The sequence below is a fragment of the Dipodomys ordii genome, unplaced genomic scaffold (genome assembly GCF_000151885.1).
Source record: "Dipodomys ordii isolate 6190 unplaced genomic scaffold, Dord_2.0 Scaffold5, whole genome shotgun sequence".
NCBI classification, from domain to species: Eukaryota; Metazoa; Chordata; class Mammalia; order Rodentia; family Heteromyidae; genus Dipodomys; species Dipodomys ordii.
Genome location: NW_012267221.1, coordinates 4,463,044 through 4,489,841, shown reverse-complemented (window position 1 = coordinate 4,489,841; position 26,798 = coordinate 4,463,044). Strand labels below are relative to the sequence as shown.

Below are 26,798 nucleotides of genomic sequence, written 5' to 3'. Positions count from 1 at the left end.
TGTGTAGTGCACACCCATGTCATTTCATGCAGTTGCTTTGGTAAACTGACTCAGGTCCTAAATTTTATGAAGTCATTTAGTTGTTTTCTCCTATCTAACATCACCCCTTTAAACCTCTCTAATGGTTATTTAAACTCAGAAGAAAGTATTCATATTAAAATATTATTTAAATTTGCATTGGTTGTTTAAAAGTTTTTCTTTTCTCTCTCTCTCCTTCCTTCCTTCCTTCCTTTCTCTCTTTCCTTCTTCCTTTCTTTGCCGTTGTTGTTGGGTTTCTTTTCTTTTCTTTTTTTTTTTTCTTCAGAGTTGGCAATTGAACCCAGGATCTTGCATAAACTAGACACTCTACTACTGAGCTATATCCCCAGTCCCCCTAAATGTTATTGTTTTTGTTGGTCATAGGTCTTGAACTCTGGGCCTGGTTGCTATCCCTCAAGGCTAGCACTCTACCACTTGAGCCACAGCACCACTTCTGGCTGTTTCTGTATATGTGGTGCTAAGGAATCGAACCTAGGGCCTCATGCATGTAAGTCAAACACTCTACCACTGAGCCACCTTCCCAGCCTCCCCCTAAATGTTTTTATTTACATTATTTCATTTAATCATCATACACTGAAACTGTTAGATGAACATTATTATCTTCATTTTTTTTCTTCTGGTCCTGAGGCTTAAACTCTAGGCTTGGGTGCTGTCCCTGAGCTCCTTTTGTTCGAGATTAGTGCTCTACCATTTGAGCAACAGCACCACTTCTGACATTTTCTGTGATTTAATTGGAGATAAGAGTCTCACAGACTTTTCTGCCTGGGCTAGCTTCAAACCATGATCCTGAGAGCTCAGCCTCCTGAGTAGCTAAGATTACAGATGTGAGCCACCAGTGCTCAGTTTATCTTCATTTTTATTGCAGTGGTTTGGAAATATTCCCTGAAAATCCTGCGTGAAAGGCTTGCTTGTTAGTCTATCATACTAGCAGGAAATGATGGAACCTTTAAGAATTTGGGCCTACTGAAAAGACATTAAGTCATTGGGGAAGTGTGCCTTTGAAGGGACATTGGGATCCTGGTCTCTTTCTGACTCTCTTTTTGCTTCTTGGCTGCCAAGAGGAAAACATCTACCATGCACTTCCTGAACCCCAAAGCTATATGGCCAAAAAACATCATTCAATGACACCTATGGAACCATGAGCTAATATAATACTTTCTTCCTTTTAAATTGATTTTTCTACTCGGCCCCCAGAGCTGGTCCTGTGGAGCCGACCCGGGAGCCACGCCGACCCGGGAGCTGCCGCCGCGGCCGCAGGACGAGCCCCGGGATCTGTTATACCTATTGAATAACTATGGAAGACTATATCAAAATAGAAAAAATTGGAGAAGGTACTTATGGAGTTGTGTATAAGGGTAGACACAAAACAACAGGCCAAATAGTAGCTATGAAAAAAATCAGACTGGAAAGTGAAGAGGAAGGGGTTCCTAGTACTGCCATTCGGGAAATTTCTCTATTAAAAGAACTTCGTCATCCAAACATTGTCAGTCTTCAAGATGTGCTTATGCAGGATTCCAGGTTATATCTCATCTTTGAATTCCTTTCCATGGATCTCAAGAAATACTTAGATTCTATCCCACCTGGTCAATTCATGGATTCTTCACTTGTTAAGAGTTATTTGTACCAAATCCTTCAGGGGATTGTGTTTTGTCACTCTAGAAGGGTTCTTCACAGAGATTTAAAACCTCAAAATCTATTGATTGATGATAAAGGAACTATCAAGCTGGCTGACTTTGGCCTTGCCAGAGCTTTTGGAATCCCTATTAGGGTATATACACATGAGGTAGTGACACTTTGGTATAGATCTCCAGAAGTATTGCTGGGGTCAGCCCGTTACTCTACTCCAGTGGACATTTGGAGTATAGGCACCATATTTGCAGAGCTGGCAACTAAGAAGCCTCTTTTCCATGGGGATTCAGAAATCGATCAGCTCTTCAGGATTTTCAGAGCCTTAGGTACTCCTAATAATGAAGTGTGGCCAGAAGTGGAATCTCTACAGGACTATAAGAATGCATTTCCCAAGTGGAAACCAGGAAGCCTTGCTTCCCATGTCAAAAATTTGGATGAAAATGGCTTGGATTTGCTCTCGAAAATGTTAGTCTATGATCCAGCCAAACGTATTTCTGGCAAAATGGCACTGAATCATCCATATTTTGATGATCTGGACAATCAAATTAAGAAGATGTAGAGCTTTCTGAGAAAAAAGTTTTCCACGTTATATTGAGGACGGATAGTTGTGTTTTACTGTTGGCTATATTTTTGTCTTATATATGTTTCTTCTCTGTGTAAAACCTCAGCTGTATCTCCACCTTCTGATTTCAAAAGTATAACTTAAATGTAAATATTGTTGTATATGAATTTAAATATAACAATTCTGTACAAAAAAAAATAAATTGATTTTTCTCAGATAATTTGTCATAAACAGGGAAGACTAACATATTTACCTTTGAGAAAAGGAAATATAATCAACAGTAATGTTTTGAGAATCTTTAATATGTGAAACCTAGTACATATTTTCCAATCCACATAGCCAGTAAAGATCAAAGCAAAGGTTTATCTCAGTTCTGATTCTTAAGGTGGTACAGTTTCTATCATGAGCTAGCCTACCAGCTGTGTTGGTCCAACTCAGATAACTTTCTTTGAATATTGGCACCAAGACTGAAGGTCTTATTCTTCAGAAGGTTGAAAACAGCTGAGGTCAGCCTACCAAAAGGGGAGGCTGATATTATTTCCATTTCAATTCATAAAGTCCCCAAGCAATAAGATCTCAGGGACACTTTTTTTTTTGTTTTATTTTTATTGGGGCTGAAGCATGTTTTTATTTAAAATTTCCTTGGAGGAGTTTAAGCCCTGAGCAGGATAAATTAGCACTGACTTTATACATCAAACAATACTAAACTACTCCACGCAGAAATTCATGTTATTAAAATGAGTCCTGTGTGTGAGATCATTCTATCTTGTTACATTGCACACTAGGGCAAGCTAGTTGGAATGAATAAAAATGAATAATTAATGAAATAGAAAAAATATTCCTTTTAAGTTCCAAGATACGTCTGTCCTGTTCTTCTTTTCCTGGCTTTCCTTACTTCCTTTTTCTATGATTTTGTGACATTTTGAACCATCCATTCTCCTATAATGGCAGTCCAGGCATAGGCAAAGAGCTAGCACTCTCTGTTAGGACATGGCATAGGAGACCAGAACAAATGCTCTTCTTTCTTCAGTAAAGGGCAGCAAGGACTTCTAGAAATACTTTACTTTCCAATGATGGACCCACCAGTCAGGCTGGTAAACAGGAAGAAGCCCTGGAGCACCCTAACTGAGATAAGACAAAGTTTAGATAGAACCCTCCCACTGCAATGACTGTTTCTGGTTAGTCTTTGAGTTAGTATATGGTTAGTCTACAGCCTGTTAGTCATAGTACAGTCGAAACAGCACCATGGGCTGGAAACCTTATTAATAAAGAATCTCCAGGGGGCTGGGAATGTAGCTCAGTGGTAGAGTGCTTGCCTTGCATGCATGAGGCCCTGGGTTCGATTCCTCAGCACCACATAAGCAGAGAAAACTGGAAGTGATGCTTGGCTCAAGTGGTAGAGCACTAGCCTTGAGTTGAAGAGCTGAGGGCCCAGAGTTCAGGCCCCACAACTGACCAAAAAACAAAAAAGAATCTCCATTCTAAATCTGCAGGATCCCAACATGTGATTTAACAAAATGTTTGGCAGATTCATATGGACATTGAACATGATGGCCTTCCAGAAGTAAGTTTAACCCTTTTTTGAATCTATGGCACATGTTTCAAAGGAAATTAAAAGAGATCATATCTACACTAAGATGTGTATTAGCAGAAGTTCTGTTCTTATCTATAACTAGGTTCACTAAGTCTCAAATAGAAAGATAAAAGTAGTCAAGTAAAATGATTTCTCCTAATATTCTTTCTCCTCCTCTTTTTCCTCCTCCTTCTTCTGTGCTAGTACTAGCATTTGAACTCAGGGCTTCATGTTTTTCCTTGCTCAAGACTGGTGTTTTTTGATGGTTAAGTTGGAGATAAGAGTCTCATAGATTTGTCTTCCTAGGCTGGCTTCAATCTTCAATCCTCAGATCTCAGCATTCTGAGTAGCTAAGATTACACGTGCGAGTCTCCAATGCCCAGCTTCTTCTAACATTTCTTTACTGGCCATTCATACATGCAGACTTTCTTAAAAAGTAAACTCTGTGAGAGGTTGCATTGACTCATTTGGATACTTTGCTTGATTGTTCCTTATTAGGGATTTGTAGTGAGAGAACCACAAGAATTTGATATTCCTATTTTCCAGCATTTCAGGCTATCTTCTCTTTAAGCCTTAGAGACTCGAACTTAAGATTCTCTGAGCACTTTCTCCATAGTGACCTTAAGTTCAAACCAAATAGTTGGGTTTATGCCAACATCAATGCATCCTATGAGAGTTCTGTCATAAGCAGTCTAGAGTGTGCAATTATACATATAAAGCAAGAAAACCTCAGCATATCCTCAGATCTCCTTCAATTCTATAATATAGTATACTATAATATACTATAATATTGAGGTATATTACTTGGTATCTTATAAGCATGAATATCTAAGATCAATATTTAAGAAGTCAGATATGACTCAAGTGGTGGAATTTTAGCTTTGAATGGAAAAAAAACAACCAACCAACCAAGTAAGATTATGAGGCCCTGAGTTCAAGCCCCAGCATTGGCACAACAAAAGTAAAAACAAAAAAATCCTCAAGGATCAATGTTTATTTATTTATTTATTTTTGGTCTGGTTGTGGGCCTGAACTCTGGGCCTGGGTGCTGTCCCTCAGCTCTTCAGCTCAAGGCTAGCACTCTACCACTTGAGCCACAGCGCCACTTCCGGCTTTTTTCTTTTTGCTTATGTGGTGCTGAGGAATCGAACCCAGGGCCTCATGCATGCAAGGCAAGCGCTCTACCACTGAGCCACCTTCCCAGACCTCTTTTTTTTTTTTGAGGGACAGCTGGGCACTGTCCCTCAGCTTTTCAGCTCAAGGCTCTACCACTTGAGCCACAGCACCACTTCTAGCTTATTTCTTTTTGCTTATGTGGTACTGAGGACTCAAACCCAGGGCCTCAGGAATGAAAGGCAAGCACTCTACCACTGAGCCACCTTCCCAGTCCCTGTTTTCACACTTTTTTTAGTCCACTTGGTTGCCGTAACAAAATACCATATAATGGTTGGCTTTCATAAACAGCACACATCTATATTACACAGTTTGGAAGCTGGAAGTCCAAGATAAAGACACCAGAAGATAAAGTGTCTGGGGTGACTCTGTATATGTGTGGTGTGTGTGTGTGTGTGTGTGTGTGTGTGTGTGTGTGTGTGTGTATGGTATGTAGTCTGGAAGGAGTTCATTGCTATCAAACGAAGGAGAAAAATGTTATATAACATTTATCACGTATCTGTGAATATTTACACAAGATATTCAAACTATAGGGATAATGTATACTTGAGTATATGATCAATACTAAATAAGAATTTTTTATTTTCTAGTACTGGTACTGGGGCTTGAACTTAGAATTTGCGTGCTGCCCCTAGCTTTTTTGTTATATGCTTTACCACTGCTTCTGGCCTTTTTGGTAGTTAATTGGAGATAAGAGTCTCACCAATACCCTGCCTGGTCTGGGTCTGAACTGGAATTTCAGCCTCCTGAGTAGCTATGTTTACAGGTGTGAGCCACCCGTTTACCAATTACAATTAATAATAATAATATTTATAGGACTTTGGCTATTCCACTTTACTTAATGGTTTGCTGAGTACTGATTTCAAAGTTGAGTTGAATTCAGCTGTACTGTTAGCACATGGATTGTCAGCACATAGTTCAGCTTTAGAATGATTATGACCCACCCTAGTGTGATGTCATATGCTTGTGATCCTAGCACTTGAGAGGTTGTCTCAGCCTCAGGAGAGTTATGAATTTGAGGTATGGAGGCTATGTCTCCAACAAAACCAAATCAAAACAAAATGATAAAGAATGTTGATGGCCTAAAGGACTTACCCTCTACCTATGTCCTTTGCTCTCTTAATAGGATCTAAATCTGTGTTCGATCTGCTCTTTTCTAGGCATGTTTATAGGAAAAAAGTAGGCAGGTACCAGTGATTCATGCATAAAAGTGTAGCTATTAAAGAGGTAGAAATCTGAAGAACTGAGCTTTGAAGCTAGTCCCTACAGAAAAGTCTGAGAGATTCTATTTCTAATTAGTCAGTAAAAAGCTGGAGTGGAGATGTGGCTTAAGAGTGCCAGTGGTGAGCAAAACAAGCTGAGTGAGATGCATGGTCCTTGAGCCCTGAATTCAAGCCCTGGTAATAAAAAATAGAAAGAAAAGAAAAGAAAGAAAGAAGGAAGGAAAGGAAGAGAAAAAATGATATTGAACTAAATAACCTCGTAAGTAGAGTTATCAAAATCTTATAACATTCCAAGTTCTAACTGGCTTTGATTTGTGGTTCTAGAATCACATTTTTATTAGCTGATCTTATGAAGGATATTGGTTTTATAGGCAAAAACAATGGGAGATGAAAAATTGGAACAAAAAAGCGGGTTAGTCCCTTCAAAGTTACTTTTCTTGCAATGGTTAAGGCAAAGAGCAGTTTTTTTTTTTTTTTTAAAAAAAATCAGGTTGTTAATGTTGGTCTGTTTGGGGAATTGGCTATTTTCTCACCCGATTTCTTGGTGTCTTGAAATTTCAGCATAAACTAGTAACTCTTTTGGTCTTAATCTGATAAGCCTAATAAGGGAGATCCATTCCAACTAACAGACTCCTGGAAATCTTATTTATCGAATTCATGCTACCTCTAAAGTTCAAGTTACAACACATGGAGATGTGCTTTCTGATGGGGTTGATGAATAGGACTTTCTTAGTACTCCATATGGGATTTATTCACTTAGACAAGCCACTGTCAACTGAGTCCCATCAATCTTGTTGCTAGAAATGACTTTTGCTTCTGTTATGGGCAAGGGAAACCATTTCTTTTGCCAAGGCCATGTGGATATCTAGAACTATTTCAGGGCGGTACTAAATGATCAATAGAGGCAGCTAATGGAGAATCTTGTCCGAAATGATTTTGGAGGCCGGTTGTTCTCCACCCCTGTACCATCGGAGTTACTAGACACACCCACACAATAATATAACTTAGAATTTAGGCCTTGAAATTGTTTCGATACATCTCCTTCCTCTCACTTCTGTTAGGAAACACATTCCTTGAAATAAGCCAGATGTTTTTATCTTCAACGGAAAAGTTTACACCTAGTGAGCAGTTGTTTATAATCTTCACAACAAAATAAAATGTTTGAAACATTTCACAGATTTGGGTCATAGAAACCAAACCCAACAGCACAGCTTTCCCAAATTCATGGCCCTGGGGATGCTGGAAAAGTTGATCGTGGATGGACTGTAAATATTATACTCAAAGTGATGATATTCGACATATTATGTGGAGAGCTAGTAGGGGAAGAGAGATTCTGCTTTGAGCTCATGTGCCTCTGATCCATCTTTGCCATCCATAGGTTTTAGAGATCACATACACAAATGTGCTTTGTAAATCCAGCCCTTCACATTGTTTCTAGAAATAGAAGATTTCTAGAACATATAAACTTGAAAATAGAAACTATTTCCAGCAATACTTTCTGGGGCGCGTTGGCTGCAAAAAAAACCAAAGCGCTTCTTCCATCATCACGTTTCAGAAATCGAAAGTGAAATGAGTTATCAAGTCTTGCTGGTGGCAATTCGCCAGAGCCGCCCGCTTCGCCAGAGCCGGTGCTTAGGTTTGAAAGAAAAATCTCCACTTGAGCTTTTCTTCTCTTCTGCCTTCTTCCTGGCGAAGGCACCCAGCTGTGAAGGCCCTGGGATCTCCACGCAGGCAGCCGGACCGGGACGTCCTGCCCTGCCCCGCGCCCTCCTTTCTGCCCCGCTTCCCGGAAGGCCAGGCTGTTCCTGAGAGCTGCGCTCTCTCGGCTGCTTGTCAGGGGTGAGTGGGGCGTCCGGTCCCTGTTGGGGATCCCCGGGTGGGGGGACGCCGGGGGTGGGGGGGTCCAGGGCATTGAGATCACATGTCCCAGGGGCGCACCAGCTTCCAAGGCCTTCACTTGGCCGTCTTTGTGCCTTAGCGCGCCCCCCCCCCCGACCCCCGCCCTATAGTCGTCGCCTGTATTTCATTTGGAAAATTGAAACTTGATTTATGTCTCCTCACTGCTTCCCAGAGTGTCTCCAGAGAGAGTTCGTTCTTAGGAAAACGGAGCTTTGAGGGGGATTATGCTCCTTGGCTGCCCAGGTTTCTGGAGTCACGCCTCACTTTTCAGAATAAGCAACGTTTTGCTGGAAGTTGATACCCCAAAGAGAGCACTACTGGCAGTTAAAAATTATAGGACGTCATTATTTTGGCCCTAAATCCTGTACTCCCGTATTGAGTCCCAAGAAACAGAAAAAAACGTAACCTATGCTAAAGTTCTATGTCACCAAAGGGGGAGGGAAAGGGAGAAATATAACCTTTTCTTGATTATAAACTATAACCCTTACAGGAAAGTAAACTGATAGTAGCTAGTTCTGCACTTTCTGTTGTTTCTGCTCTATTCAGTGTTTTTCTGTCAATAAAACCAACTTCTGCTCAGCTCATCGGAACCCCCTCATCCTATTTTATAGAATGAAATATTGCCTGACTCTAGAATTGTAAACTAAAAACAGTTGAGATGTTAAAATTAAATCACTGTAATTTTGCCCATTGATTGTAATTTTGCACATTGATTCAAGTCTGAACAAGATGCATACATTCTATTTCCTTTCTTTGGCTGCTAGTCATGCATATAGAAAAATCTGATTTTACAAGATGGTGATAGATGAGTATCATTTGAGAACTAATTATGACAGTGATTTGTATTTTTTATTTTATTTTTGTGATTTGTATTTTTTAAGCTTAAAAATTATTATAAAGGTGATGTACAGAGGGGTTACAGTTACATAAGTCAGGTAGATTTGTACAATTTGTAAAATTTTTAAATTAATTTTTAAATGGAGTTAGTGAGCATGTGCGCTCTCTGTCTCTGTCTCTCTGTCTCTGTCTCTGTCGCTCTCTCTCTCCCTCTCTCTCTCTTACACACACACACTCTGTTCATTTTTAGATTTCTATAGATGAGAAATCCTATCCAAGTCTCCCTGGGCTAAGGTCAAACTGTTGCTTTCCTTTATGGGTTTCTAGAATCTGGCCACTCTTAGCTTAGTGTTCTTCTGCTTTGAAGTCAGTAGCGTGGTACTTCTGGCTATTTTTCTGTCCTCACATTGCCTTCTTTCTTTTTTTCTTTCTTTCACTTTTAGGGACCCTCTTGTTCATATTAAGCCTCCACCGCTCATTCAGGATAGTTTGTATTTTAGACAGGTTGTTGAATAACAACCTGAATTTAATTGGTGGCTTTAATTCTCCTTTGCAGTTTTATCTAGTTTTTTATTTTTTAAAAATCAATTCTCAGGGTTAGGCCACAGATATCCTTGAGGGGATTCTGCCTACCACATGATTACGAAAGAGGAAAGAATGATCATACATCCCCCTCACTACATGGGAAATTCTTCCCATGGACAAATATGCCAGACGTTTTCTAGGGGTATTTTCCAGTAGACAATTTATAAGGAGAGCCTTTTATACAGCTGATAAGAGTATTGGCATAGTGATAATAATTTTGAAAAGCTATTAAATATTGTTATTGCTTCTGTGTTGTGGAAATGTAATTAGGATTTCACATGTATGTGATCTCATATATGAACAAACACTCATGTGTTTGGTTTCCTTTTTTTTGTGGCAATCCTGGGGCTTGAACTCAGGGCCTCAAGCTATTCCTTCATGGCTGGTGTTCAAACCACACTTCTACATCAGCTTTTTGCTAGTTAATTGGAGTTAAGGTTCTCTCTGGTTTTTTTTTTTTTTTTTTTTTTTCCAGTCGTGGGGCCTGAACTCTGGGCCTGGGCGCTGTCCCTCAGTTCTTCAGCTCAAGGCTAGCACTCTACCACTTGAGCCACAGTGCCACTTCTGGCTTTTTTCTTGTTGCTTATGTGGTGCTGAGGAATTGAACTCAGGGCCTCATGCATGCAAGGCAAGCGCTCTACCACTGAGCCACCTTCCCAGCCCCTCTCTTGACTTTTCTACCTTGGACCTTTCTACTCCATGTGGCTTTAAATCACAATCCTCACATTTCACTCTGGAAATTTCTCCATCTTTCCTTGGCTCTCCTGAACTGGATACTTTTTATTTACTTAAAATATTATTTTACCAGGCACCTATAGCTCATGCCTGTAATCCTAGTGACTCAGGAGGCTGAGATCTGAGGATTACAGTTCCAAACCAGCCTGGGTAGGAAGGTCCGTGAGACTCTTAACTACAAAAATAACCACGGGAAAACTGGGAGTGGTGCTGTGGCTCAAAGTGGCAGAGCCTTAGCCTTGAAGAAGAAAAAAAAAGCTCAGGGTCAGTGCTCAGGCCTGAGTTCAAGCCCCACAACTGACAAAAAAACAACAGCAACAACAATGTGCGTGTGTATAATTATATTGCTATTATTAAGGTATTGTACATAGGAGTTACCATTTCATAAGTCAGGTAATGAGCCCAATTCTTCACTTCACTTTTCCCCATTTCCCCCACTCATGTCCCTGTTTGCAAGTTGCAGAGTTTACTTTCCACAGAGTATGATGACCTTTGTTCACCTTTCCTCCCTCCATTTCTGTGTACTGGATACTTTTTAAGGGGGACAGGGATATTAGACTGTGGAATGTGCCTCAATTTGAACTTGTCTAATGTTTCTTCATGAATAGATTTAGATTATGTGTTTTTGGCCGGGATATCTGTGTTCTGCCCTATTATATGTTATATGACTTTGATTTATTCCATTATTTACTTTGATTATCTCAGGATGGTAATGGATGCCAGGCTTCACTACAAAGTCACTCTTTTTCTTTGAAATTGCTCAGTATTTTGTGTGTGTGTGTGTGGGTATTTTGAAACTAATATACCAAGCCTGCCTTATTTGCAGATTTATTACATGAGGATTTGACCAAGAGAGTTCCAATAAATAAATAAAAGTTAAAAAAAGTCAAAATCCAACTGTTAAATTCCTTCATGTGCATTACACAGCCCGCTGAAATGGAGAAACTCTTGTCAGTTCTGCATTAGTATCAGTTGTGTTTAAACTGTCAAACAACCCCCCACCTCCCAAATAGGAAAAACCATATATAGGGCTATATGCATATATACACAAATGTATTAACTAAAGTGTGGTATATTCAGAGGAGGATTCCAATGATGGGAATCCTTTGAGCAACTTACAGTTTAACAAAATGAATGCTAGGAAGCTGAACTTGGGTGTATGTTGGGGGTAGGGGTCAAGGAGAGCAGTTGCAGATGAATAGAGAGAGGAAAGGTGTCTGAATGTAGCCATAATATTCAGTATATGCATATATGTGAAATACGTACTATTCAATATAGGCACATATGGGAAATGGAAGCAAGGAATTTGAAGGGATGGATGGTGTTGGGAGAGATAAAGAATGATGAAAGGGGTCAAAATGCATTGCACTGATAAACCCACGTGTTGAATTGAAAACCCTTTGTACAGCTATTTAAAGATAATAAAAAATGATTAAAAACAATCCTGAGCCAGGTGCTGATGGTTCATGCCTGTAGCTCCTCAGAAGACTGAGACCTGAGGACTGTGATTAGGGCAGAAAATTCCCGAATAAACCACTAAAAAGCCATAAGTGGAGTTTTAGCTCAAGTGGTAGAGTGCTAGCCTTGAACACAATAGATCAAGGATAGCACCAAGGTCCGGAGATTGAACCTCAGGACTGGTGCCAAAGAAAGAAAGAAAAAAAGAAAAATCCTGGTTCTTTGGAGAATATTATTAGATAGCAAAGCTGGGGTGCCAGGCTTGCTCACTACTGCCATCTCTACTTCCTACCTCCTACTCCCAATAGCCAAAACTAGGGTATGTATGTATATATACATCCACACAGTTTTTACTTCTGTTGCTACCTAGCCATCAATTTATAAACCATTCATCATGTATTATCTATTTATCATCAACCATGAGATTTCATTGATATATCCAGTTTCATCGAACAGGATTCATTATTATTTTCTTCCTTTCTATATTTGTATTTGCCTTCTCTGTCAGTGAAATCCCTGGTTCCTTCATCCTCTACATATTACTTACTTGATCAATTCCTTGAATGTATCCTTGGCACTAGGGACTCTTTTACTTAGATCCTGTATCTCTTTCACATTCTAGTTTATTTTTGTGGGTCATGGGGCTTAAACTCAAGGCCTGGGCTCTGTCCCTGAGCGTATTCACTTTGAACCACAGTTCCACTTCTAAGTTTTCTATTGGTTGATTGGAAATAAGAATCTCATGGACTTTCCTTCCCTGATTGGCTTCCAGCCACAATCATCAGATCTCAGCCTCCTGAGTAGCTAGGATTACAGGTATGTGCCACCAGAGCCTGGCAGGTAATTGTTTTTGTTTTTTTTTTTTTGTATTTTTTTAATGCTGTTCAATTTTCTGGTACCCCAAGCTTATTTTAGGCTTGTCTCAAATAATTCCTATTCCAATCCTAGCAGCCATTGCTCAAGGAGCAGATGAGAAACTAGGTGTTGGGGATTTTAAGCTTTATGAGAAGAATCAAAAGTTACAAAAAAAAAAAAGAGGAAGAACTTTGAAAAAATTTGGAAGATCAAAATAGTAGTCTTTAAAAATGGAGCATAATACTAGAAGTGGAATTTGAATTATAAAGAAATGTAATACAAATTATTTACTGAATACTATTGTATTTAAAGAATTTTAGAACCTTTTAACATGTTTATGGATGTAAGCATTATTTGAAATTCAAACTTTGGATGCATAATGCTTTGATGTTAGAAAAAATTATTATTTTCATGAAAGAGTAAATGGTAATTTCTTTATTCTTGAATTTGCAAATTTTCTATTTTAAAGTCTTCTTAAAAATAATTACGGAATATGGAGGATAATGGACACAACACATTCTGGACAAAGTATCTGAATAAACAATTAATGAAAGATGAAAAAAATAAGGTAAGAAAGAAATGATCAGATTATTATTAAAAAGTAACTTATAGTTATTAGTTTGAAGCTAAAGCATTCTTTGTATGCCTAAGTCCAACTTTATCATGAATTTTCAGGGTTATTAGACTTCTCAAAAGTGTTTAAGTTTTGTTGAATTTTTCCAGCTTTTTGTTTACATTAGCTATTTCTCACTGACTTCTTTCAGTTTTTGCATTTGTACCTGAAAGTTCAGAGATTAGTTAATAATCTTCTGATTGGATTCAAGAGGAAACAGAGGTCTGGGTAACAGACCTCTGTTATATTTGGCAGATCAAGACAGCTGGATATTATGGGAATCATGGCTAATTATTATATTCTGAACCATAATAACTTGTTCACAATCATAGTGCAACTTATAGTTTTCAATATAGCCTGGAAGGGAGTTTTAAGAACTGACCTAAAATTCAGAAGATAAGCATCTAAGTCCTTTCTGGAATTGTAAAAATTCCTGGGTGCTTGGTCATTGTGAAGTCAGCATATGCCTTTTCTCATATAATGGAACTATAAATTTGGTAGTGTTAGAATTAGCAGTTGATGTTCTAGAATATTCAACAAATGCATTCTTTTAAATTTTTTTTATTTTTATTATTTTTTAATTTTAATTTTTTGTGAACATACTGTACAGAGGGGTTACAATTACATAGGCAAGATAATGAGTACATTTCTTATCAAGCATTGCAGCCTCCTCCTTTGTTTACCCTTTTCATCCCTTCCCAGCCTCCTCCCGCCCCCTCTTTTAAAATTTTTTCAAAATATATTTTTTATTGTAAAGATACTGTACAGAGTGGTTACAGTTACATGAGGTAATGAGTCCATTTCCTATGGAGCATTGTACAAATGCATTCTGAATATGGGCATATTTATTCTTGGGGTGCCTTGCTCAGGAGGAAATTTGGCATCTTCAATTAACTTAGAAAAAAAGGGTTGAAGAGTTATTTAATTTTACCATACTATTCAATATTTCTTTTAGGAATCAACTGATGAAATTCAAAGGGAAAATATGAAGCTACGTGAGGAGATCCAAAAGCTGGAAGAAGAAATACAAGAGGCCACTAGAGACTTCCAGGTACTTTTACAGTTTTTTTTTAATATCATGTTTTTATAGACTTGCACTTTGTACAAAGTGATTTAATTATTCATAATACTTTAAGCATTTATAGCCATTTATAGCATCACTATATATAATAGGGTCAAATGGAAAACTACCCAAATGTTCCTTCCTGGTAGAATGAATAAATAAATTGGGGTATAATTTGCAGTTGAGAATGTACAGGCCACAACTGTGCACAACATCATAGATAAATCTCACAAAAACAATGCTAACCCAGTGAGACTGAAGAGGGTATACCATTTGCCTCCATTACAATAAAACCCAAATGAGCAGAATTTAAGAAGTTAGGACAGCTGTGATCCTTGGAGGTACATAAGAACTTGATGTACATAAGAGCCCAGGACCACTTCTAGGGTATTGTTGTGTTCTGCCTATTGTCTGGGTACCTATCACGTAACTGTGTTAGCTCTATAAAATTTCATCATGTTCTGTGCTTAGGAGTCATGTACTTTCCAATCCTATCATGTATGTGTATTTTAATATAACTTACCAAATTGGTAAACTAAATTAATTGCCAAATTAATAAAACTTACAAAGAGAAAGTTGGTCATTGGTGGCTCATGTCTGCAATCCTAGTACTTAGGAGGTTCAGATCTTAGGATCATGGTTCAAAGCCAACCCTGGACAGGAAAGTCCATGATGCTCCAATCAGTCATAGAAGCTGGAAGTAGAGCTGTGGCTCTACTGTAAGAAAGATAGCGTCAAACACCAAAGCTTAGGGACTGTACCTAGATCCTAAGCTCAAGCCCCAGGTAAACCAGCGCCTGTATGCATGCGCATGCACATGCGCATATGCACAACACAAAAAGTTACAGAGTTAAAGGAATTGGAGTATAATTCTGCAATTGAATGATACACAAATGCTCATTACCACTATGTTTTTAGATCACATACTTGGCCCTTCTCAGGGAATCCCCTTCTTATTGTCTTTATTAATGGTTCTAGACTAAATAAGTTTCACGGTTTAAAAAAATTGGACAGATTAACTCTCCTAAAATGTCTCCTAAACTTTCCTGTACTCGCATAAGACATAACTTGGAGCCCGGTTTCTTTTTAAAAACCTAGATTATTAAAAATAAAACTGTCACTTTTTTGTTATTGAATTGGGAGATAGGAAGTGATGTTTCCTGAGTTTAGTAGATAGGTGACTTCTGGTAGGAGAGTGTTAGACTCTGGCTACTTAGCACCCTGGGTCTTTGGAAAACAGCCAGTCTAGTGTCCACACTTTACAGAGGACCCATACTGAGATCCTTCTGAGCTTTCTCACTGTAACTCCAGAGAACTCTTGACTTCTCAGTTGTACGGTATATTTTTACATGATTAGAAGGCACTCTGCCTTTTCTCAGACATTGCAAACTGTTTTCAATTTAGCCTATGGTTACTAGAAATTCTACTGAAGTTGCATTACATATATATAATAGAGCTATGTGTGGCAGCTTATTCCTGTTACCCTAGGTACTCAGGAAGCCCAGATTGGAAAAGCCTAGCCTGGACAAAAAGTTCTCCAGATCCCATCTCAACTAATAGAAAGCTGAATATGGTAGCTTGTACCTGTCATCCCAGTGACACAGGGAAACTTAAATAGGAAGATCGTGGTTGAAGCCATCTGAACATAAGGAAAAATAGCAAAGGCAAAGGGCTAGAGGGTTGGGTAGGTGCAGGTGACTCATTTCTGCAATCCTAGTTAATCAGGAAACTGATAAATGGAGGTTGGAGAGTTGACCTGAGCTTGGAAAGAAGAGTATACTAGACTCCATCTTCAAAATAAACAAGTGAGGTATAATCACCTGTGTTTTATCAGATGAGCAGAAAAGCTCAAAAGCTATGTACATATGTGTAAGAAGATGCTAAGCGAAATGAGCCCCAAGGTATGGACACAAGAGATCATTCTTTGTTGTTTTTAATGTACTATGTAATTTTTTTGTTTCCTTGTATGTTCTTCCCCTTATGGTATATCCTCTGTTGTCACTGTACTTGATTTTGGTACCTTGCATCTTGTATATACATTTATTTAATTTGGGGAGGGGAAGGGGAATAACAAAAGGCTGAAACAAGGACACAGGACGACCCATTGCAACAATGGTACTCACAAGACAACTTTACAGCTTTGGGGAGGGGATGGAGTGAGGGAGGTGGGGGAAGGAAGGGATAGTAGGAGAAAAACAAAGGAGGAGGTAACAATGCTTGACAGGAAATGTACTCATTACTTTACTCAAGTAACTGTAACCCCTCTGTACAGCATTTTCACAATAAACTATCTAAAAAATATTGAAAGGCAGGTGTTGAGGAAAATGCAATTTAAATTTGACAAATTTGTATAATGCCCAGGGCCGTTCTTTTGGGATAAAATTATCTGAGGGTTATCAAGTATATTCAACTCTATATTTCATATTTTTGCCATGAAATTACGCGTAATAATGATTTCCTGATGAGACAGTGGGTGATTGATTCAGTTATTCAAAAGATACTTATCTATATGAGTAGTGTTGGCTTTGGGATCAAACACTAATTATTGAGCAGTTTAAACAATGATTACAAAAAGTGAGAGGATTACATATGTTTAATTCCATCTGTGAGAAACTGAAGGGTAGCATTTGATTAGCTTACTGAGTAGTTGCACGGGACGTGCAGTTGCTAATGTATTATTGGATGTCCATATTACATAGTCACTGGATGGAGTTATTTCTTGGCTTTATTTTAATTACATCTTTCTGTTTGAACTAGATTAAAGAGGATATTCCTGAAGCACAGATGAAATTCACCTCAGTAAAGAAGTCTAAGAATAACAGCGAGGTTTTAAATGCCTCCTGTTCATTTCAAGTTAGTTCACAAATTTTCTATGAGCTACAGAGAGGACAAGCGCTCATCACCTTTGAGGAAGAAGAAGGTATGACTCATCTTAAAAATAGGACCATGTTGGAAAGCACTTGGACTATCAAAGCTTTTTCATCTATACTTGGCTATCATGTTGTAATTTGCATTGATATAGTGTCCTTTTCACCCTTATAGGCAGATACCCTCATTTTGCAGATGAGAAACCTGACTGTAAGACATTAAGTATATAAGATTTTCTATCCTGTTAATTTCATGCAGCAGTGAAATAAAAGATCAGCCATTGAGAGAGGGATGTCTGAGACTAAAATACAGTAGTTAAGATGCCCATTTCTAGGCTCTTGGTACATGTTTCCTAACTGGTAATGAGAGCAATGCTGTTGTAAGGTAGAAGGCCACAGTTGTCAATGTGTTCTCAGAGACATCATCTCATACTCATACAACTCTACAAGCACAAGTGGGTAGGACTGATTTTTTTTTTTTTTTGGATCTGGTCATGGGGCCTGAACTCTGGGCCTGGGCGCTGTCCCTCAGCTCTTCAGCTCAAGGCTAGTGCTCTACCACTTGAGCCACAGTGCCACTTCCGGCTTTTTTCTTTTTGCTTATGTGGTGCTGGGGAATCGAACCCAGGGCCTCATGCATGCAAGGCAAGCGCTCTACCACTGAGCCACCTTCCCAGCCCCTAGGACTGGTATTATACATACTTTATAGTTATAAAAGAGATTAAAAAACTATGTAAGTGAATGGACAGAGCTTGGGACTGAGAGAGTTGGGGTGGTTTGTGATTATTTTTTGTCAGTTGTGGGGTTTGAACTCTGGGCCTGCGTGGTATCCCTCAGCAGTTCAACTCAAGCCTAGCACTCTACCACTTGAGCCACAGTGCCACTTCTGGTTTTTCTGGTGGTTTATCAGTGATAAGATTCTCATGGACTTTCCTGTCTGGGCTGGCTTTGAACCGTGATCCTCAGATCTCAGCCTCCTGAATAGCTAGGATTATAGGTCTGAGCCACCGGTGCCTGCTGGTGTGTGATGTTTGTCAAGTCTGAGATCTGAGAGCTCCTGTGCAAGGCTTTAGGAGAAAGGTCTGGCTTTCAGTGTTAGCTTTTGCCTCTACAAGTAAGTGTAAGTTTGTCTGAATTCTTTATTCACCACAATTTTTTTTTTTTTGTAACAGGCTTTGTGGTAGTCCCTACTTCATGGGCTGCTTTGAGTATTTAAAGGAGAGATGTGGATAGAATAATAAACAATAAACATTAGCTGATATTATTGCTATGTCAGAAATTTCCTACATAAAGAAATGGACTTTAAGAAGACTAGTAATCTGCCCAAGGTCCAGAGAGTTAATAGATTGCTAGGCTGAAAGGCAAACCCAGAATGTCATTTATTTTCTACTGGATCAACATGCCTCTAAGCAGGCCACAGACTTAGGCCTTCATTCTGGTATTTTGAAGGCCATCTGGTGTTGGGACCAGATGGCCTTCTCCTGACATCTACTCCATTATGGTAGCCTGAAACTAAATGTTCAAAGGAAGAGTCCAGAAGGTTAGTATATGCACAGATGTGGCCTACGCCCCATGTGCTTTCTTTCATCCTGGGGCCACCAATCTAGCTGAGAGGGAAGAGAGCTGGCCAAGAGCTGTGTTGGCAGAGGATGGTGGTAATGGTGGTGATGGTGGTTAGATGTTACTGGCAGACAGAAATGAGGATTTGGAAGCAAATTGTCACACATCACCTATCTAGGGAGGCTAGAATTCAGATTGTCTTCAGAAACAGCTATGTTATTGTATTTACCCTGTGTTTTTGAGGTCCCAGTCTCTTGGGACAACATTAGGCTTGCACACAGGAAAACAGGAGTTGGCTTTTGACCGTCAGAGTCATAAAAGTTGAGACACAAGTGGTCTTTCTCAGCTGTGTCACATCACCAGATGTTGGGGGGTTGGGGGAAGAGAGGGAGGGGAAAAGGATCATCTGAGTATTACTTCATTGATGTTTTCTGTTATTGTTGTCTGTTGCCATTAGCAAAGATTAAATTAAAAAATCCAAGTTCTAGAGTCACATTGCGGTACAGTGAGTCTGAATTCCCACATGGCAACGCCCTGCCTTCTAGCCCTGCTTCTCGTGCTCCAGCTGTGATGTGCTGACTGGTTGTCAAAAACACATGTCGGGTTTATAAGACAGAAAGTGAACATCTCTTATCTTCAAGATAAAGTAATCTCGGATAAGCAGCTCTATATGTCAACAGCTGAAGTACTATAAACTCATATTACATAATTGAAAAGAAATACCTCATATTGATTTTAAACTGACTTTAGACTTCTAATTGTTCTTAATTATATTACTGAATATCTCCCGTATGTCTGGATAAATTATACTTGATAGCTTTGTGATTTGGATATACGAAAGCCTCTAACTTTTTTTTGTGCCAGTTCCTAGGGCTTGAACTCAGGGTTTAGCCACTGTTTCTGAGCTTGTGTGCTCAAGTCTAGCACTTTACCTCTTGAGCCACAACTCTACTTCTGGCTTTTTTGGTGGTTAATTGGAGATAAAGGTCTTAAGAATTTTTCTGCCAGATAGCTTTGAACTAGAATCCTCAGATTTCAACTTCTGAGTAGCTAGGATTATAAGCTTGAGCCATCAGTACTTGGCTTAAATTTTTTTTTTTTGGAGGTACTGGGGATTTGAATTCAGGGCACTGTGCTAGGTAGGCAGGTGTTCTGTCATTTGAGTAACATCTCCAGCTCTTTCTGCTGCTTATTATTATTATTATTATTTGGGTCTGGTCGTGGGGCCTGAACTCTGGGCCTGGGCGCTGTCGCTCAGCTCTTTAGCTTAAGGCTAGCACTCTACCACTTGAGCCACAGCACCATTTCCGTCTTTGTTTTCTTTTTGCTTATGTGGTGCTGAGGAATCGAACCCAGGGCTTCATGCATGCATGGCAAGCACTCTACCACTGAGCCACCTTCCCAACCCCTGCTGCTTATTATTTTGAGGTAGGGTCTTGCTTTCTGTTTGGACCATGATCTGCCTTCCTGATATATCTGAGACGACAGACACATGCCAGCATGTCCAGCTCCTTCAGTCAAGATGGAGTCTCACAGACTTTTTATGCTCCAGCTGGCCCAGAAACTTGATCCTCCCCATCTCCACCTTCTAAGCCAGAATATTCCCTAAATCCTCACTCAATTATGTAAGCCAATGTAGTCTTTAGTATATAACCTTGGAAAGACAGCCAAAAATGAATATACATTTCTGTGGTGCTAGGAACAGAAATGGGTAAGTGATGATAAGATTAAATAAAAGTAATATTCAAATTGGTACTGACTCATGGAGTTTTCCTAGCTTATCACTGAGGAAAAATTTCTGGTTGAGCTTTAATGTCCTAAAGGAATTCTATGGTAATACTAGTAGTCAACAGTGGAAAGGAAGGGTGTGTAGTTGAGACAAGAGGAGCTAGGTGCTGCTGGCTCATGACTGTAATCCTAGTTCCCTAGGAGGCTGAGATGTGAGGATCCTGGTTCAAAACTAGCCCAGGGAGGAAAGTCTGAGACTCATTTCCCATTAACTCTCCAAAAGCTGGAGTGGTTGAAGTATTAGAGCACTAGCCTCAAGCAAAAAAATTCAAGGACAGTTTCCAGGATCTGATTTCAAGCCCCAGGAGTGGCACGCGCGCGCGCGCACACACACACACACACAATCCATGCCTTCACCATCTGGATTTATCTCCTTTGTTGGCAAGAGGGTTAATACTTTGAAATCCCAAGAAAAATGCTGGAATTTAGATCTTTGAAAATTACAAAATTTAAACAGAGAAAAGTACATTCTTAAAGAAAAAGATATTCTAGATGGTAGGGGAAAAACAAAGGAGGAGGAAACAATGCTTAATAGGAAATGTACTCATTACCTTACTCATGTAACTGTAACCCCTTTGTCCAGTATTTTTTTTTTAATTTTATTTTTTGATGGTCATGTGGCCTGAGCTCTAGGCCTGAGCATTGTCCCTCAGCTCTTCAGCTCAAGGCTAGTGCTCTACCACTTGAGCCACAGCACCACTTCTTGCTTTTTCTGCTTATGGGGTTCTGAGGAGTTGAACCCAGGACCTCATGCATGCAAGGCAAGCACTCTACCACTGAGCCACCTTCCCAGCCCTTTGTCCAGTATTTTTATAACAAAAATGTATAAAAAAGAAAAATATATTCGAAACTAATAATCTGCCAATTATTTTTCAGTTGCACAACAGGTGATTGCAATTGGGAGACACTACGTGAAGATAGGGGATGTAAATTTGGAAGTCATAGCCCAGCAAGTCCCCCTGAACACAGGAGTCAGATTCCAGGTAATAGTTATCAAAGCTGCTTGGAATTTAGTTGAGCGGGTGCAGCCTTCTTATCTGTTCTTCTGAATGTGACACCATTTCCCAGGTTCATGTAGATGTTTCTAAAATGAAGATCCGTGTCACAGAGATTCCTGATGAGTTGCCTGAGGACCAGATGCGAGACAAGCTGGAGCTGAGCTTTTGCAAGTCCCGGCTGGGAGGAGGCGAGGTGGAGTGTGTGCATTATGATAAGCAGTCCCACAGTGCTGTCATCACCTTTGTAGAAGCTGGAGGTACTCACCCTTGACAAAGTCAGCACTGCAAGAGAAGCACTCACAACCCATGGGAGGCAGGCTCTGTGATTATACCCATTATATGGGAATGGGAACAGAGGCACCCAGCAAGATACCCAAGGCCACATAGGAAATAAGCAGCAGAACCAGTACCCAGACAGGGAGAGTCAACTTAGATCCTGCACTCTGGGTTTTTTTGTTTGTTTGTTTTTAGCTGTGATAAAATACTGTACCAGGAGATTGTACCATGGTGAAATTGTTCCTACCCTCCCTCCCTCCCTCCCTCCCTCCCTTTCTTCCTTCCCTCCCTTTGTGTTTGTAGTGGTGCTTGAACTAGAGCTTCATGCTATCATTGCTTTTTCCTCTCAAGGCAGGAGCTCTACCACTTGAGCCACATCTCTACTTTTGGCTTAGTGTGTGTGTGTGTGGTTAATTGGAGGTAAGAGTCTCATGGACTTTTCTCCCTAGATTGTCTTTAAATTGTGATCTTCAGATCTCAGCCTTCTGAGTAGGATTACATGTGTAAACTACCAGTGCTTAGCCAGAATTTCATTTTTTAAGGCTTAATACTATCCTATTGTGCTATTTGTGTGTGTGTGTGTTGTTATCTCCTTTGTATGTATAACTGGAAGCAGAAATGCCCAATAACCTGGTCATTCTTTACTGAACACGCTGAGGAATTGTTGTATCCACTTTACATTCCTCCCAGGTTCCATCTCTCTACATCCTCACTAACAAGGGCTGCACTGAACCATTTAACCCCACTGCCCGTTCATCATGGATTACCGAAAGGAATTTTTAAAAATGACTGCATGTTCTCAAAAACTACTTTGTTAAAACAGTTCAATCTTCACACACTGCTTTTATACTCCAGGAGAAAAAAAAATGCTGCTATAAAAGAAATCAGCAGATTGCCTGTGGCTTATGCCTATAGTTGTAGCTGCTTAAGAGGCTGAGATCAGAAGATCTTGGTCCAAAGCCAGTTTAAGCAGGAAAGTCCATGAGACATTTTTCTTCAATTAACCACCAAATAGCTGAAAGTTGAGCTGTGGCTCAGTTGATAGAGTACCACCCTTTAGTAAACAAGAATGTCTGGACTCTAAGTTAAAGATCTAGGACTGCGCGCGCGCGCACACACACACACACACACACACACACACACACACACATACACTAAAAACCAGACTGTTGTTTGCTTTGGAGAAGATGGATGAATATTTGTTATTTGCCTTCATTTTTACCTCTTCCATCCATGTGTCCCCAACCTTACTGGTTAATATCATTACTTTAGTAACTGAAATAAATTAGCATCATTAAAATATCACTGTAATTATATATACCTATATATTATATTATATAACTATATTATATATAGTTATATAGTAACATATAATTATAGTATATATAATTGGGACTTGCATTTAGGGCCTTATGCTTGCTAGGCAAGCATTTTACCACTTGAGGCATAGCTCCAGCTTTTATTACTTCAATTTTTCAGATAAAATCTCTTCCTGCAGCTGGCTTCAGCCTGCCATCCTTCTATACATAACTCCCATCTAGTTGGGATTATAAGTGTGTGCCACTACACCTTGTCAAAATACATTTATGGTTTGTAATATATATGATATTCTAGCTCACTTTTGTTTACATAGTACCTTGAGAAAGTGAAAGCCCTCTAGTGTTGCTAGGATGTGTGGAGATGATCATGTCTTCTCTGAAGCTCAGGATAGGTCTATCTAAGAACATCACTTTCTGTGCAACGATTGGTTGCTCTGAGTAGCTTAGGACAAAAGGAACTGTTTAAACTTGTTTGGTCTTGTGTTTAAAATCATGTACTATGAAGTTTTCAATATGGACTGTAGCATGTTTTAGAAATTCATCACTCAATTCAGTGTTTACTTTGATATTAGCCTAATGGAAGGAAGTTTTAACTTTGGTTTCTGATGTTAAAGGAGAACTTTTCTTTTTGTTTACTTTTAGTTGCTGACAGAATTTTGAAAAAGAAAGACTATCCTCTTACTATAAATCAAAAGTGCCATAGAGTTACTGTTGCTCCATTCATAGAAAAGCACTTGAAAAAGTATCAGGTAATTTTTTTTTCCTTTTCTTTCATTTTGGGAACTCACTGTCCAAACCTAGGCTGCAAAAACTAAAGAATAATTTCTGTCTCCTACTGCTTCAGACTTTAGCAGTGAGGGAGCTCAAAAATTGTTTCTTTCCTCTCCCTCTCCCTCTCCCTCTCTCTCTCTTTCTCTCTCTCTCTCCCCATCCCCCCTCCCCGTCCCCCCTCCCCCTCTGTCCTGGGGTTTCAACTCAGGGTCTTGGCACTTGCTAAGCAAGTGCTTTATCATTTGAGCCATGCTCCTACCACTTTTCCCTTCAGTTATTTTTCAGCTAAGGGTGTGTGTATGTGTGTGTGTGTCTTTTCCCTGAGCTGGTATTGGCTGTAATTTTCCTGCCTATACTTCCTCTGTAGTTAGTATTACAGATGTATACCACCATGCCCAGCTTGTTCTTGGAGATAGGGTCTTGCTAATTTTTTTTTTCTGTACTGACACCATATCTGATCCTCTTGTTTCTACCTCATAAGTACTTGAGAGGACAGATATGAGCCACCATGATGGGCTTGGTTCTTCATCTTGCAACTTCCAACATCCATTTGGTTGCTAAATCTTGTCAGTCCTACCTGACTATTCCTTACCTGGTCTTGCTGCTCCTCTAGCTGCCCTGCTGTCTGTCCTCTGTCTTTGTAATACCACCAGAGTTTCCTTGCTGAACCTCAGATCTGCCTCTGATGTTCCCCTGCTCAGAGAGGCTAAGACTCCCTATCTCTCCTAAAATAAAATGCAGAATATGTGAGTGCAGCTTTTGAATGGGAACTTTTGTAATTCAAAGCTTTTCGATTTTTCTAGTTTACTTTTTATTCCTTCCTAGATCTTTTCAGGAGTGTCTCAGAAGACGGTGCTTCTGACTGGGCTGGAAGGCATTCAGATGGATGAAGAGATGGTGGAGGATTTGGTTAGCATCCACTTTCAGAGGGTGAAAAATGGAGGCGGAGAGGTGGATGTGGTGAAGTGCTCCTTAGCTCAGCCGTATGTGGCATATTTTGAAGAATAGACCAAAGGAATGATGAAAACTATTGCTTTTGAGTCCAAATCACTACCAGGGGTAGAGAATCTTTTTTTTATTTTCCCCTGAAAGGGCCATTTGATGTGTGATGTTAGCTGTTATTGATGTTTATGTTGCTATGACAAAACTCCCTAAACATACTGAATAGTTGCCTTGACAAGGCAAGAGCAAATGATTTTTGTGGGTCTTAACTTGCAAGCTGGACATTCCTCACCCCTGAAACATTTGACAGAAATGATGATCCTTTCTCTTAAAAAATAAAAACTTTAATTCCTTTTTTTGTTTTTTACTTTATTTGAAATATCTTTTTTAAATGCTTTTATTGTGAGAATACTGTACAGAGGAGGGGTTACAGTTACATGAGCAAGGTAATGAGTACATTTCTTAACAAGCATTGTTGCCTCCTTTGTTTTTCCCCTACCATCCCTTCCCTCCCATCTCCACAACTACATTCCATTCCCCCACCCCCCAAGTTGTAAAGTTCGTTTTTTGACATAGCATCTTGTACATCTCATTGTTGCAATGGGTCCACCTGTATCCCTGTTTAAACAGTAAGATCTTGATTCATAGCCCAGGCTGACCTCACATTTATGATCCTCCAGATTTCTAAGTGCTAAGATTATAGCACAACTCTTAAGTCCTCAGAATTGAGCCTGGTATGCTTTTCTTCTTCCAATTCTCATCAGTTGGAGTGCCAAATGTCCTTCCTGTGAGTGTACCAAGTATCCTCTCTTTCACTAGATCTTATATACATAAAAATAGTATACGGAAACTTGCTAAAAAGTGTTAAAAATAAAGAAGGAAAGTGGAAACACAGGGGCTAAGAAAGAATCATGTGAACTTTATCAGCATGTATTATATGCATGATGTAAATATCAAACAAAAGTTTTCTGTATAATTTATGCTAATAAAAATTTATAAAGGTGTGTGTGTGTGTGTGTGTGTGTGTGTGTGTGTGTGCACGCGCACACACTGGTCCTGCGCCCTGAACTCTGGGCCTGGGAGCTCACTGTTTCTAATCTTCTGTGCTTAAGTTTGGCTCTCTACTAGTTGAGCCATAGTTCTGTTTCTGGCTTTTTGGTGGTTAATTGGAGCTAAGTGTCACATGAACTTTTTTTTTTACCTGGGCTGGCTTTGAATCATGATCCTCAGATCTCAGCTGGGATTACAGACATGAGTCACCAGTACAAGGCCAAAACAAAGAAACAGGACATCATTTTTAAAAAAGTGTTTTTTCCCACACTTTGGTTGGAACTAATCCAACAAAATGAACACCAAGAAATGGACACAAATGTTTTTTATTTTACTTTTTGTGTTATTTTCCCCTCTGCTTTCCCCCTTTTGTCCCTGTTTTTGATTTCAGTATCTTTTGTCTTGTATGTACAAGTTTATCTGATTTAGTCAGGGGAAGGGAAAGCATGGAAATGGTGGGACAAAGGGTGAACCAATTTAGCAGTAAGTGTCACTAGACCCTATGTTGAAAATGAACGGTACAACTTGGGGGGGAGGGGAAGGGGGTTGGGAGGGAAAAAACTGGGAGCAAATGAGGGAAAAGGTGACAGTTAAAAGAAACATACTCAATTCCTGACTTATGGAACTCTAACCTCTCTGTACATCACATTACAACAACAACAACAGAGATTAAAGACGCTGGAATGCAGAGCGAGGTGAACACAGTGCTCATCAGGAATTTCCCTAGTTGCTGGGGGAGGCTTGAAAGAACAATATAGGTCCTGCCCTTTGGGGTTAAAATGTAGTGGATGGGAGATTTAATTTAATAGAAGCTCCTTAGTCTAGAAGAGGAGAATCCCCAAATTTACGCTGGGGAATCTTCCGGCCTTTTACCAACGTGCTTTCAAAAGTTGCAAAACTACCCTGGGGTGTGTGTGTCGGCGCCGACAGCAGCCGGCCTACACCGTCCTAAGCCAGGGCTCCCACCGCGTCCAGGCGCGGAG

The 26,798-nt window shown here is 39.6% G+C and overlaps 2 protein-coding genes across 2 annotated transcripts; both read left to right on the top strand.

Annotated features, from left to right (window-relative positions):
- The first annotated feature begins 1,249 nt into the window (after positions 1-1,249).
- Positions 1,250-2,413, top strand: LOC105996339 (cyclin-dependent kinase 1). Its single transcript, XM_013030389.1, has one exon. It carries the CDS (start codon positions 1,334-1,336, stop codon positions 2,225-2,227), a length of 894 nt encoding a protein of 297 aa, XP_012885843.1. The 5' UTR covers positions 1,250-1,333; the 3' UTR covers positions 2,228-2,413.
- Positions 2,414-7,769: 5,356 nt separating this feature from the next.
- Nmi (N-myc (and STAT) interactor) lies at positions 7,770-25,121 on the top strand. The gene is made up of 8 exons (XM_013030377.1): positions 7,770-8,038; positions 13,038-13,136; positions 14,137-14,232; positions 17,002-17,164; positions 21,336-21,442; positions 21,528-21,714; positions 23,695-23,801; positions 24,649-25,121. Exons 2-8 carry the CDS (start codon positions 13,062-13,064, stop codon positions 24,829-24,831), a joined length of 918 nt encoding a protein of 305 aa, XP_012885831.1. The 5' UTR covers positions 7,770-8,038; positions 13,038-13,061; the 3' UTR covers positions 24,832-25,121.
- The last annotated feature ends 1,677 nt before the right edge of the window (positions 25,122-26,798 follow it).

Coding starts and splice junctions, on each gene's coding strand:
- Nmi (XM_013030377.1), top strand. CDS start 13,062: ATGGAGGATAATGGACACAACACATTCTGGACAAAGTATCTGAATAAA. Junction 13,137..14,136: donor TGAAAGATGAAAAAAATAAG/GTAAGAAAGAAA, acceptor TATTTCTTTTAG/GAATCAACTGATGAAATTCA. Junction 23,802..24,648: donor AGCACTTGAAAAAGTATCAG/GTAATTTTTTTT, acceptor ATTCCTTCCTAG/ATCTTTTCAGGAGTGTCTCA.
- LOC105996339 (XM_013030389.1), top strand. CDS start 1,334: ATGGAAGACTATATCAAAATAGAAAAAATTGGAGAAGGTACTTATGGA.